The sequence below is a fragment of the Mercenaria mercenaria genome, chromosome 13 (genome assembly GCF_021730395.1).
Source record: "Mercenaria mercenaria strain notata chromosome 13, MADL_Memer_1, whole genome shotgun sequence".
Classification (NCBI taxonomy): domain Eukaryota; kingdom Metazoa; phylum Mollusca; class Bivalvia; order Venerida; family Veneridae; genus Mercenaria; species Mercenaria mercenaria.
The window spans coordinates 35,158,208-35,172,989 of record NC_069373.1 but is presented as its reverse complement, the minus strand read 5'-3'; the positions used below and the strand labels follow the sequence as shown (position 1 = coordinate 35,172,989).

Genomic DNA, 14,782 nt, shown 5'->3' with positions numbered 1-14,782 from the left:
TCTGACAGTACCTGCTTAATATAGGATAATTGGTTCAATTACAATATAGCTTACTGCGCATAGAAAGCTGACGTTGAAAAAAGCGAGATGCTAGCTAATAAAACTGATTTCATTTCAAAAGAAGTTAATTTGCCAACGCCGCTGTTAATTTGTTTCTGACAAGTAATTATCTTTTGTGTCTTTTTCGTATGAATAATATATAAATAGTGGGAAGCTAGCATCCGACTTTAAAGGTTAAACAACACATAGATATACACTCACCCCTTCACAGTGATAACACAAATCAGAAGGTGCATCAAAACATTCCGAATTAGTGGGGGTGCTCATGCCATCCATGGGCGTTAGTATAATACTTGATATAGACCGCTCGCTAGCTTTCTTCGCCAGGTTCACGTCCATATCCGAATACGTGCCACTTACAATTCTGTACATTCCCGTAGGCGCACCTACTCTAGGAGTCACAGACGAGGAGATCATCACATCCGTAAAGTCTTCGTTGCGAACCCATCCCTTCCTACGCGGTGTGTTGTCCTTGCTCCGATTGAAAGCGCCTGTTTCGTCAGGAATAGAGAGCATATCTGTATCACTGATCTCTGTGTCCGTGGAACTGTCAAGGTCACTGATTAATCTAGCTGAATTCTTTCCTTCACTTTTGTTATTTCTGTTTCTTTTGTTAAGACGTCTTCGAGCACTTTTTGGTCTTGCATTTGTTCGTCTGTCTGGTGATAATGAACTAACACTATTTAAGGATAATGTATCGTCTGACAGTTCATCTCTAATATTTTCAGCATTTGAAACTAGGGGATCCCCTTTTGCAGACCTCACTAACCGCCGGATCTGTGAATCAGATAATTCTGCTTTTCTTGAACTTCCCACACTTTCTGAATGACCTCTATGACCTCTGTGTCCAAGTCGACAGGAATGAGGTCGTGAAACGCGTGTTGTTTGCTCATTTTGTTTATTATTCTCGTGCTCTCTTGACTTTTCTGGACTTGAATCCGATGAATTCCTTAAGTTGGCTGACAAATTTTGCCGCTGAAATAAATACCCATTTGGTACATCGTTTTCACCAATCCCAGAGTCACGCGATTCTGCTTGATGCAATTTTCCCGAAGTTGGTTTTATTTCAAGTTCCGCTTCAACGTCAATATCAGAATCAATGTCATCTTCGCGTATTGTCGGTAATTTCCGTACGCTGTTAGCGATAAGCACTGAACGCTTACTGCCACAAACAGTACTTACTCCTGATCCCATTGTTACCTCACTCCATGATTACAGTGTCACTCCATAATATTGTTCACCTTAGACCTGAAATAAATCAACGTATTTTTACTATTCAACATTTTAGCAGTCTTGCTTCATTTATAAATAAGTGTAGAAATAGATGTAGCCTGTGTTGGTAGCAACGCTGAAAACTAAATAAATGCACACAAAGGCAGATCTCTTCCAAACTTCTTCAGCCCTGTTCAACAATAAACTCAAGTGCAGTCTTCCTTAGGAATTTTAGCTGTTTTGCTAGGGAATGTAATTCCCATCTATTTTAAATTCCAACTTCAATTTTTGCACCTGTGTGTTGCATACAAAAATTAACGGATGAACGCTGGTACCTTTATTTCAGTTTGGTAGAATCATAAATCTAAACAACGCTCCTTTTGAAAACCTGGTGTGGGTGTATTCGAAACCTCAAATTATTTTCAAAAGAGCATTAATTGGTGGCTTCCTATTATTCTCACAGATAAAATCAAAGCATCATAATAAATGCAATTTTAGAATATATGTTACATGTCAACAATATCAATTTCTTTCGGTTATAATTTCTGACTTATCAAAACCTGTTTTCCGTCTTTCTTAAATTACAAATAACTTGATTTTACTAGGGAAAATGAAAACGGTACGACAGCTAAAATTTGAAAAGATATGGACTAATTATGCCTGAACGGGTTGATATGGTTTCATGCGTGAAATGTCTCGCTGCCCGGTTTCGGAGTCCTTTTTAAAGTGAAACCAACGATTCCTAGTTAAAGAATTTCAAAATGCTTTATAAGCAAAGATTTGCTTCAAGAAAGTATTTTTTATTTTGTCATTATTTGTCGGCATTAATGAAAAACCGTTCGAACAAACTGAAAACAAAATGATCGTCAAAACAAAACCTCATGAACTTGCGACCTAAACATAACACGACAATACCTATCTTTAAGTAGGATTATCTTTAAATAACCTAAAAAGTTTTCAGAAGGGTGTCAAGGAGTGTCAGGGGTTAAACTTAAGCCATAAGATTACTTTTGTACAGAACCTTTAGTTCTAGATCATTTTAAATCAAGTGCCCTTTCCTTTGCAAATAAATTATATTGTGAATCTTTTATTTTAATGTTAGCAAAGAAAACATTTTGATCATTGAAGCTCGATTTATGTTTTATAAATGTTAATCCGATAAGTGATTTGATGTAAACCTATTCAAAGTTGATAAATACAGTGTCATTCAGACCAAAACAACGTATCTTAAAATCAGAAAATATCAAATAAAATCATATTTGACTTTCAGATTTAAAGAGTCGCGTTAATACAACTATCAAAGTCCACTACTATGACTTTTGGTTATGTGACCTTGTTTACGTCGTTATCTTTAATGTTAAGAAAAAGTAGAAAAGTAATTAATAGCTTTTACCTTTCATTCGGCGTGTATAATTTATTAATATATTCAATTTAATCCAGCCTAATCTTTCAGTGATACATGATATACCTACTGCTTCAATTTACACTACATTCATAAAAACGATAATCATTTAGTGACAAAACAAAAATCCGAATTAACCCCAGCATTTAATATTACATATTTCAGATCGCTACCCCGTAGTAAAGACCATTTTTCTCTTATCTGAAAATCGATGATCTTTTCAAAGAGATTAGCAGACGAGAATTTGCAGACGAGAAATATTTATCAGACCACATTGAAAACGATCAACGTAAGATACACAACGCTGTGTCAATCGAAATGGAAACTGAAAACATGCTGCGAAGAAACAATGTGATACAGGGCAAACACAAACGGTCAATATGTATGTACCCCAATGAACTAACTAGACTTTTGTTAAATGAAAAAATATTTGAACAAATTTGTTACGTTTGGTATAATTGTAGTTATCGTCATTTCTTTCTAAAAATGTCCTACAAGTTGGTTCATATAATTATGTTTGAATTTGAAAGGCAGTTCAAAAGAATGTTACACACAATGCCATGATTTTGGGGGGAAAAGGTCCTATCAAATAATAAAGGAAAACAGTTCTGGAAAAAAATACTGCGAATATATAATTAGTTCTGTACCAGTTCTAATGAAATAATACAGCAGAATGCAGTATGCATATTTCATTTTTCTCATACGTTAAAATATACTGACGAGATAAAGAAACGGCTCATTGAAATTTGGCGTTATTTTTTTCCTAACGCTTTTAATTGTTGTGAAATGTAGTAAATCTACATGTACTCTGACCGACAAACACAGTGAACAAAAACTCGCGCGATTTCATTCAGCCATTTGTTCACGTCATGTACCTGGTCATGATTTCCTCGTGCAGTCCGTGCATGTAAACCATGTGGTTTGATTGAACGATTTTTGCACATGTACATGTGTAATACGACACACAACCATATTTTCAGCTATTCTCTGAAAAAACATTAGTTTTCGTAATGCCGAGGCTGAATTCTGAAGAGAGGGCTCAGGTTTTGGCTATGCTTGAATGTGGGCGAACGCAGGAACAAGTTGCTAGACGTTTTAACGTCTCTCGTTCGACAATTGTGCGTCTTATTCGACGTGTTAGAGACACGGAAACGTCTATCGATAGACCCCGTTCAGGTAGACCGCGTGTAACGTCAATACGACAGGATAATTATATACGTCAACGTCATTTACGTGACAGATTTGTGACGGCGCAATCTACGTCACGTATAGTTGCAGGTAACCGTGGACGTCCAATTAGTCGACATACAGTGAGAAATCGACTCAGAGAACGCGGAATTACCTGTCGTAGGCCCTACCGCGGTCTAATTCTAACGTTACGCCACCGTCACCAACGTCTTATTTGGGCCCGCAACCATCGCGGCCAGCGTTGGCAGAACGTAGTGTTCAGTGACGAGTCGCGTTTCAACTTGTGGAACGCCGACGGACGTATCCGTGTCTATAGACGACGCCATGAACGCTACGCAAACAATTGCGTTTTGGAGCACAATCGTTACGGTGGAGGTGGAGTAATGGTGTGGGCAGCAATCAACCATAGGTTTAAGTCCCAACTCGTCGTTTGCCAAGGTAATCTCACAGCCAGGCGTTACATCGACCAGATATTACGTCATGTAGTTGTCCCTTTATTCCGTCAACGTCAAGGATTAGTCTATCAGCACGACAACGCGCGACCTCACGTTGCACGCGTCACCAGGGACTTTCTACAGGCTAGAAACATTAATGTTTTACCTTGGCCGCGGTGTTCACCGGACTGCAATCCGATTGAACACGCGTGGGATTATCTCGGACGGCGGTTACGCCAACGTCAACCCCAGCCAGCAAACGTCCGGGAACTGGTAGCAGCGCTGCACCAGGAGTGGGCCAGAATCCCACGGTATCTGTTACGCAACTGGTGCGGCTCTATGAGGCGTCGCCTTGCTGCTGTAGTTGCTAGCAGAGGTGGCCACACGCGCTACTGATTTTTCTAATGCAATTTCTCCGACCGGGCTATTAAAATTCAAGAGTTAAGCTTAATGCGACAATGAAATGATTTCTTATCGACCATAAATTCTTGTAAAGCATCTAATTTGCGAATGGAATTGTTCTTTTCTAATTTTGAATCACGGTTAACGAAAAATTGTATACCGAGTTTGAATGAGGCGTTTCTTTATCTCGTCAGTGTAAATTCAATTGTGCATGAATTAATTTCAATATGCAGTATTAAGAGAAGATAAGATAGCTCCTTCGTTTTTAAATGCTTCTCATAGATTGTCATGGAACGTTTTAAGACAACCAGTTTTTATGCAGTGTTTTATAATCATTTATGATTATTATCTTAAACAATATTCAAGACTTTAGATGCAAATGCAATACAGACAACAACAAAACACCAAGTATAAACATCTTTGATTTACATAATTGTTGCCATTGTAAACCTCCGTTTTGTTTTGATCTGTAACAAACATAAATCATGTTTAAAGTGTATGATCATTAACAAATACTTGAAGAAATTAGAACTGACACAAAATTACCCTGTCCGTTTTTTCTCTTTTAAACACAGACGAGACATTGTTCTATTGTTCTTTTAATGTTCTGCTGACTGATATGAAAGAAAAATATAAATTTGTCAGTATCTTATATCATAATTATCACAATACAGTATTTTGACAATTTTGAAAGGACACTTTTTTTAAAAGGACACAACATTAATTTTAACGAAAAAGCTTCATCATTTGGGCTTTTAAAGATGACAGTAGACGCTACTTACAAAAGAAATTGTATAGATTTATAGGATTTAGAGATAACATATATTTCATTCAGAGTTAAGAATTTATGACAGACACTTTTCTATTTATACGCCTACTTCCGCTGAGAAGTGCAAAACTATTGAGAACAATATGAACAGTCTGAGTGAAAGCCCACGTGAATGCTATGATAATACGAAGCTTTTATTTTATTCATTTAAAAATAATTTATGTTTAAGGTTTCGTCTATACTTTACAATGCAGTCTTTTGAAAGCTTCGATTTTAATGTGAATTATTTCCTGTACCATATCAACAATTTACAGCAGTTTAAGACACTAAATTAGACCATAAAACTAAAATTGAATACGAAAAGGAAAATATCTTATATTTCTAAATGGTGAGACGGTCCTTTTATAACATGTGCTTAATTAAAAATTGATATTTTTGTGATCTGTTTATTCAACATTGCTGATCTAACAATTTCTTCACTCTAAAACCAGTCATGAACAATTTTAATCAAGCGCCAGACGAAAAGCAAAATTACAAAATGTTTAATATACAGAAAAGACTATTGTGATATAGCTGAAATTTCGTTTAAAAATTTTCATTTCATTCCTTACATGAATAGAAGTTGTTGACAGTGGTAGTGGCAACTTTCAGAGGACAATTCCAAAATGAAAATAATATGTAATCATAATTTTTCTTTCACTAATATGTCAATCATGTCCCATCGCAATGGGAATGATTTGTAAACAACTCATTCTGGAGGGAAGCGCATACATTTCCTTCGAAACATAAAATGGTATGGTTACTGATTATAACTTTTAAAAAATATTACAAATGTCATTTCAAAACTGGGTCGTTTTAATTAAAAAATGCCTTCTGGAATGACAGATCTGCAAGCTGAATAGAAATAAACTAAAAATCAGCAAATCTGAATTGTTTCGCACGCAAAAAAACAACAACATTTTTTTGGTGTTGTAGTAGAATTTTATAAAAATGTGACTATTTGTAAATGGGATTATATAACGTGTATATCAAGCTGTACTAAATAAAATAGGTAGAGTGCATCTCTCATTTAAATACAAGAATAGGTATCGTGACTATCAATTGAAAAGTATTCTATACTTTAAAAAATGGGTCTCTTTCAAGCTAAATTGAAAAGGATATGATAAATGTCTAATTTGTATTCACGTCGGGTGGGAGCAACATTAATTATTTTTTAAATATTCACATGCTTTCATAGCATCTGTTTTATTATCACTTCCATCTCATCTCCCATTGCAACCAACCTTTCAAATATGGTGAAATAGTCCTAGGAAAGAGCATATATCCCATTGGAAAACGTTATATATCCCATTGGAAAATGTTGTATATCCCATTGGATATTCCTATACGGCGTTCTATAAAGTAAAAATGAATAAAACAACTTAAATATAAATATCAGAAAATTGTGGTTTTACTATTTACTATCTAGCAGTAAAACTAGTCCTTCCAAAATGGTAAAAATGGTCCATGAAGAAACTGACAGTGAGAATATACCCCCTTGAAAACAACATATACAGCATACTTGGGAAAAAATGTCGTTTTAACAACGGGAAAAATGAAGACATAAATAAATATCAGAAAAGTTGGTTATTGATATTTCCATTAACGTATCGTTTTCAAAGTGAAATAGAAATATTCTCTTCAACGATGAGAAAATTTTCCATGGTATAACTATAACATTTACATCATTATTGTGCACATGTAAAGTGTACGGGGTTGTTCATAAGGGAAATAGTGAATAATTTCTTTGATGCATATCTTAACTTAATGTATTTAGAAATTAATCCTGGGAAGGTGCAGGTGAACGTAACTACTAGACTCTTTATGGCAGATTTAGGACACACTATACCTCTCTCTATAAACATCTATTTTCAAAACAAAAATTCAAACAGTCCATTTTGTGGTGAGGTAGAAAATACATAGAACTTCTTTTTCAGCTGTCTTATACATTAAAGAGAATGCACATATATCATTAGCAACATCAGGCCAATAATCACAGTTACACTAATTACATTGTTCTATTACAAGCACTGTTAATAATTCAATGTATCTACATGTACATAAATATATACAGAAAACAGAGATTTGATACGTAGAGTTTTGATACTTCAGAACAATTACTGCCATGGAAAAATACCTTTGTATCCCAGGTCCTTTGCCATTTTAGCCCTACTACCTAGGTTTAACAAAAGTCCTTCCAAACCTCCATATGTCTAAAGTGACATGCTTGAACTTTTAACCTCATGTCTTCTATTTCGCTTCCTTCCTTCCTATCCCATCTTTTTAAATATCAATATATTATAAAGTTGTTACAGTATATAAGCAGTTCAATTCTTTTCCTCAACATGTTTTTATTCTACAGTTTGACAAATTTATTTCTCTTATCATATGGGCAAACGAAGAAACTGCAAGCAGAACAAGTACGTTTCTAAAAAAGCGAATAGCTCCAAACTCAATCCTTTTTATTCTACAGTTTGACAAATTTATTTCTCTTATCATATGGGCATACGAAGAAACTGCAAGCAGAACAAGTACGTTTCTAAAAAAGCGAATAGCTCCAAACTCAATCCTTTTTATTGATGTTTGTTTTATTGTAACAATTGCAATTATGTCTATAAATATTGTTAAACCATAAAGCATCTGAAAATATAAGTATTTTAATGAATTGAATTCGACATGGTTGCATTTTTACCCTGTAGCCCGCGGACCTGGTCCATCATTCAATTTTGGTAATACAATTTATTATTTGAAGGGGTGTTCAATAAAAATTTACTGACTGAATAGGGAACAGTGTAGACCATGATCAGACTGCACGGATGTGCAGGCTGATTTTGGTCTGCACTGGTCGCAAAGGCAGAACCACTTGCCGCCAGCGGGCTAAGGGTTAAGTGATCTTAATTGTGTTTTTCCGATTGCGCTCCAAATTTAAAGCATAGCTTCTTACCTAGAATACTCCTTAAAATCTGACTTTAAGACGATTCAATGTTTTCATATAACTAAAATATCAGAGCATTGTAGCAGGTCAAAATGTGTATCACGAATTTGCACTTTAAAACGCTTCGGTAAATAACAAGGTTTACAAGATAACAATATTGGAGCAATGTAAAATTTATTTAGGGTCAACCTGGTCTAGGACTGGTAAAAAGGTAGATAATAAACTGCATAATTCTGATACTCAAGGAACATCTGGATGATTCAGTAAAAGTGGGTCTCTGTAAAATATATCATGTGCCTGGTTACAAATCGCTGCAATATTACAGAACTATAAAACGCAAGCTTTTAATTAGTTAAAGTGCTGTAACACAGCAGCTGGCACCGCAGACTTTGGATATTGATATGTAACCGAACAATAAAATAACGTGGTGAGATTGGGGAAAATATGCCAAAGAGTCTTTCAGCAAGCAGCATTAAATGTTCCAGACTATCTTTTTCTTCAAATTTCTAAAAGAAAAAAATGTTTCAAAACCTGAAGAGCTGATCTCGACCCAGGTATGGATCGTGTAGCACAGTCTTAAAAAACACACGAAAATGTCTTGACAGGAGCACTTGACAAGAGTCTCTGTTATGTAAAGTAACACGAAATTATTTAAAATTCAGTGCTGATTTGTACACTTTGAGTCGCAAAAAATGACATTAAAGGGTATACACTCCCTTCTCAACAATCGAATTCAGTGAAAGTTTCAAGTATGACGCGTGTGTTTGCTTTGAACGTTAGCAGATTTTAATACAGAATTCCGCCGTCGTTACCGGAAACTTATTAATGCAATTCAAGTATATTTTAGATATGTTATGAATGAAAATGCAGTAATTACTAACTATATTTACATTCTCCCTGTTCTTTTCCATTCAAAAATTATGACGTTCATTTCGTATGAACAGCAAAAGGAAAGGCGCTAAAGTTACTTCAACGCTGCTTAGTGATAATGGTCCGCTGTTTTGAGGACGTCCGCGTATAGTCAGGGAGAACGTTCTTTAGATGACGTCGCAGTTGTTCCGTCTGGTGAACGGAATGGCCGGGAAGTGCTTTTAATGTTAAATGCAACAAAATGTTTGCAATTTATAATATAATCTTGTTTACAAATGGAAAGGAAATATAATGTAAATATAAGAAATGAAACTTTTTTTTCGGTGTTCATGCGAAATGAACGACATAATAGGATCGGCAAAATAAACATGAATCGCTTAATTTGCCGATCCTATTCAGTCGTTCACTTCGCATGAACACTGAGAAAAAACAGATCTGTATATTAAGCTCATATAAAGATTAAAAGAAAGACCACAGTGTTTGCATACCGTGTTCAATGCTGTACTTAAAAAGAAGAACCCGTCCACTCCACAAAATGACTTGATATAGTCCAAACCGAACTGCTAAATGTCTCATCTGTTACGTATAACATACACAAATAATCCAAAATTTTAATTTCCAATATAAGCAAAATAGTTCATACTTCCTTTCTAATGGTGTTAAACTGATATTATGTAATTCATAGGTAACGAAAACCTTTATCGTCAGATTATTGAATTAATCGACTATCAATATTTATTTAAAAGTCTAAATTCGGAATGTGACGTTTCCCTTCAATTCATTTATCACCCGATAAGACGGTGGCATTACATTGATTTTGATATAGAATTTACAATTTCATTGCCAAAAACTGTTCTCTTTGCGCGTTCTTCTGTTGATCTGCAACGGGAAATTTATTTTAAAAATGATGCTTTACATTAGGAATTTTAAATTAGTATTCTCTCTATTTCGGTGACAGATTCGTTTTTTGTTGTTGTTTTTTTTTTTTTTTTTTTTTTTTGCTATCTTTGTCTCAAAACACAATGGCTGTGTTTATTTCAGTAAACGCTTTACTCTAAACTCTAAACAATCGATTGTTGACAGAGCTTTACTTACGATTTTCTCGAATAAGTTATGACTGATAAAGCTTAACAAAAGTCGGTGGCAGGCATTGCATTGCTTATGCTTTTCTAAGCCAGTCGGCGGATGGGAAACCTTTTTCTTATGCTTTTCTTGAAAATTTGATCGATGAATTATTCCCGCTTTTCCGAAAAGATAAATTGATAAGGCAGCAGTTTATTTAAGCCTTTATTTATATTTTGTTCTAAAGTCAACGTAGAGAACGATATATATCTATATATGATATAAAGAGACTTAAAGATTGACTGAAGAATATTGCTTTACACTAGTTTTTGATAAAAACAAAACAGATGATTGAAATTGCTTTTATTATTTACGGTATTTTGAGCTTCATTGAAATTTAAGCCAGTACTTATTTGAGATGTTTTAACTGAAGCAGAAAATATGCGTACTTCTAGGAATTTGTTTTATTCATATTTAAAGTTTTAATTCGTAACAAATTACTATCCCGGTTGGTTGTTTCCGTCCCAAACTAAATAGAATGTATCATGACATTTCAATTTTTATGGCAAATTATAGTAATTATATCAAAGTGTTCCCTAACTTTTAAAAGAGTACCGGTATTGATGGTAATAATAGAATAACACCCCTAATGCTTGCTGATTTTATCTCAGAGATTTACCTAACATAGGACTAAACTTGGAATAAATGCAAAAATTTCTATTGTAATACAAGATGTTTCTAACAGATAAACGGAACAAAAGAATATCCGTAAAACACTTGTTATTCAATGACAGAATTAAAGTACATACTCTTGGTGAACGTAATTATAGCGGTTTCCTTCTCCATTATTTCACGAATAATTTTAATTACCCCGCTTTGGTACCTGTAAATATTTTGAAAACGGAGACAGGAGGCAAATTTTCAAGTACATTTAACATTTTACGTGATTTCTTTCTTCATATATTTCAATAAATTAAATCTCAAGTTTCGTGTAATTAAGTTCACTTTTTAACGTGATCCAATATTGATTAAGACGCCGCATAGGCATAAAAGACTCTAAAAGTTACTCCGCCCACATGAAATTAGGAAGAAACCCTTCAGTTAAGCACAAAACGTCTAGACTTCACAGTATAAATACGCAAAAACACCCGAGTTGATTCTAATATTAATTGAAACCCCTCGAGTCTTATTTATCAGACACTAAACAAATACTACCCAACACCCGTTAAAATCCCCAAAGTCCACACACGGTATCTTTATGATCTTGATAAAGTCAACACTACAGCTTATACTGCGATTCCTACTCTCGATGAACTACTTTAATAAATCATAGGTGATAATCCAGGAGTAGATATAGATCAATCAAACTGTACCCTCCGGATCAAGAGCTACCCAAGTCAAATATCAAGTTAATGAAGAGAGTGGACCGGATTATTGATACAAATCTCAATAAATGCCCCCTGAATACTCTATTTAAATAGACAATCATAGATAAATACGAAGACATTGCGAACCATCGGAACAGAAAAATATTTGGCCCACAATAAAACATAGGAACGATTACGTATGTTCATTAACTAGGGTCATGATAAATGTGCAATACAATATGCTATATATCAATATTTAGGCCTCCAACGTTTCATCTAACTGACAAATTGGAACAGTTATTAAACCGAATCGCCCGATGATATGATTAATTTACTTGTCTTGAACAATATTGAAATCCCCATTCACATTTAGTTCGCTTATTAAAAATATTTTAGAACATCATTTCAATACTGATAGTTGCTAGTCTTTCACATTCATACAGTTAGTGACTTTGCAAGTGTGAGTCAATATTATCAAATATTATGTCACATAATAATATAAATTCTTATTTCAGAAAGAAAATGTAGTTCCAAATCATGTTGGATAAAATATTACGACAGAAGATATACAGCCGTATATATCCTGTTATTAAAGATTAGATATTACAAAGGATAAGCATCTTCAAAATTGGGTAACTCTTTTAAAACTATTCGAAAGATTCTACACCTTTAATTCCGCACTTTTGCAGCAACTGCAGTGCCTGGCACTAAATAATCAATGGTTTACTTGCACCACATTGGTCGTTTTGATAAACTCCAAAAATCCAGAATTTTCTTATACATTTGTTGTCCAGTTCGTCACCAGTTAGCGACTGTTAAAAATTTACAACTTCTGAAGTAACGTTCTGTTTCAAACTAGTCTGGCTGAATTTCTTTCTTTTGTTTTAATTGGGAGTTCCAACGATTTGCATCACGTGACTGTATTTATCCTGGAATGGCTTTATATCTGATTTGGGATATAAACAAAAGCGTTAACTAGTCAATTACACTTTAACAACATTAAAAAATACTTGAAGATTAACATATTATATTTCAGTCGTAAGCTAAAATAGGAAACCCATTAGGCAAATTTGCACAGTGGCCCTTTCTGACAGGTGTTTTGTATAAGTAATGTGTTTTAATGGTGTTATGCTCTTTGCGTGGTTGGGATTAGATTTATTTATAAAATACCAGTTCTAAAAGCCTATTCATTCAATGTCCATAAACAACGTTTGATTAGCATATGCCAAGAGAAAAGGTCAAAATTTTTAAAACCACAGAAGGAATAGCCCAAACAAAGTTATAAACTGAAATATTTTGCTATCAACAAAATATAAGAGGGCATTGCCATCTCTCAATAATAAGGCTTATCAGTTGCCAAACATTTCACTTTCCTTTGTCCTTAAAGAAGTCAACAGACGAAATATGTAATGTTTCTAAAGTGTGACTGTTTAGAAATCAAAAGGAATAAAAAGGCGTCTTCAAACTGAGAAAACGGTAAACTGTTAATGTTTTCTCACATGAATCTTTTTAAAAGGCAAATAAAAACGTTGCCGTGTAAACTGTATAAGAAAAAGAGGTCTATGATTTTATAATGAAGATCATGGTTTATGTTGAAAATTATGGTTGGGATGTATGATGATGATGATGATGTTGTTGTTGTTGAAGCTGTTATTGTAAATTATGATGATGATGATAATGACTGAACAGTTAAAAAACGATCGTAATACATGCACGTACCTTACGTCATATCTGCAAAAATATAAAAGCTGTTTGATCAGTAATCCATTCAAATATTAGAAAAACACTGAACAGGACATTTAAAAACAGTCTGCATTTATGAAACACGTAAATATAATGTCAACAGATAATTAACCATTTATGTAAAAAAAAAATAATGTGAACGTAATTGTTTGCGAAACAATACAATATATTCCCGATTATCTAGATTTTACACGACACCGTATACAAAATTGTCCTGTGTGTTAGATTAACTTTGTCAAACAATACAGCAATGATGAATGAAGTCTGTAAAGCCATTCTTCTATCTTACCATCTAACCTTTAATTATGTATGGGACACATTTACAGTTGAACATATAGATTATTATCCCTTAAGGATTTGTGTATCGTTGAACCTTTTAATATGGTTGTCACTTAAACTTATGTATCAATAAAAGGTCTATATAAGATCCGATTAAAATATTACATATTGAACTTTTTGTTACAGTCTTTTGTTCAAGGTGGAATTAGAACAGGATGAAATGGCACTAGGTGCTATAACCGGACAGTGCTGATCGGATACTTGAACTTTTGATCCGGTGGTCGCTTTGTTGATTAGTCATTTCGAATGGATTAGTTCTGGTTGTAGATTTCAAAATTGCTTTTCTCTTTCAAATACTTACTTAAAATACAAAGAAAACTTACCCCCAAGTCATAAAGTTCTTAGGTGTGTGACCTCATCAGCACCATTTCCTAAGGTATATTTTCTTAAATGAATCTCAATATAACCAGTCTTGATAAGTCATATGCATAAGCACGAACCATAAAATCTCGTTATAAAAGGTGTTTGACGTCATTGCATCAGACGAACAGCTGTGGTCTTCAATAGCTTAATTACATTGAATATCAAATAGAGTTTTATAATTAAAAACTTGAACACCAACCACCGATCCGGAAGTTTGTGTGTTTGTTCTCTTGAATTTGACAAGAACTGAATTTTACAAAAATGTAAATTAGCAGAGGGCCCCTATTGTAACCACTCCACACATCATACCTGTATTTTCGGCACAACAGAACGTATTTGCGTCACCATGTTTTCTTTACTTTCCTGTCGCTATTCTACCTTAATGTAACAAGCATTCCAATTATATACAAACGTATCAGAAATAGCACTACAAATTAGCGTGTAGCAAATATTTGCTATCTGTATAAAGCTGTCATGATAGTTTCTTAAAATTAGTTTTCACTTGCATGACTTTCTTAAAATGTTTAAACACGGCCGACTGTATCCATTCAACGTCTTTCAAACCTGCTATTTACCTTGCAGTGATTGATCTACTGC

The 14,782-nt window shown here is 34.2% G+C and overlaps 1 protein-coding gene across 5 annotated transcripts in view; it reads right to left on the bottom strand.

Moving 5' to 3' along the window:
- LOC123530427 (uncharacterized) overlaps positions 1–14,782 on the bottom strand; it is a 69,428-nt gene that overhangs the window by 47,563 nt on the left and 7,083 nt on the right. For 3 of the 5 annotated variants that reach the window (XM_053521535.1, XM_053521533.1, XM_053521536.1), the window contains exon 2: positions 262–1,308. In XM_053521535.1, coding sequence (XP_053377510.1) covers positions 262–1,254 — 993 coding nt within the window. In that variant the 5' untranslated portion in view covers positions 1,255–1,308. Of the gene's footprint in view, positions 1–261; positions 1,309–13,459; positions 13,604–14,782 lie in introns of those variants that run through there. The other 2 variants (XM_053521534.1, XM_053521537.1) reach the window with 2 other exon arrangements.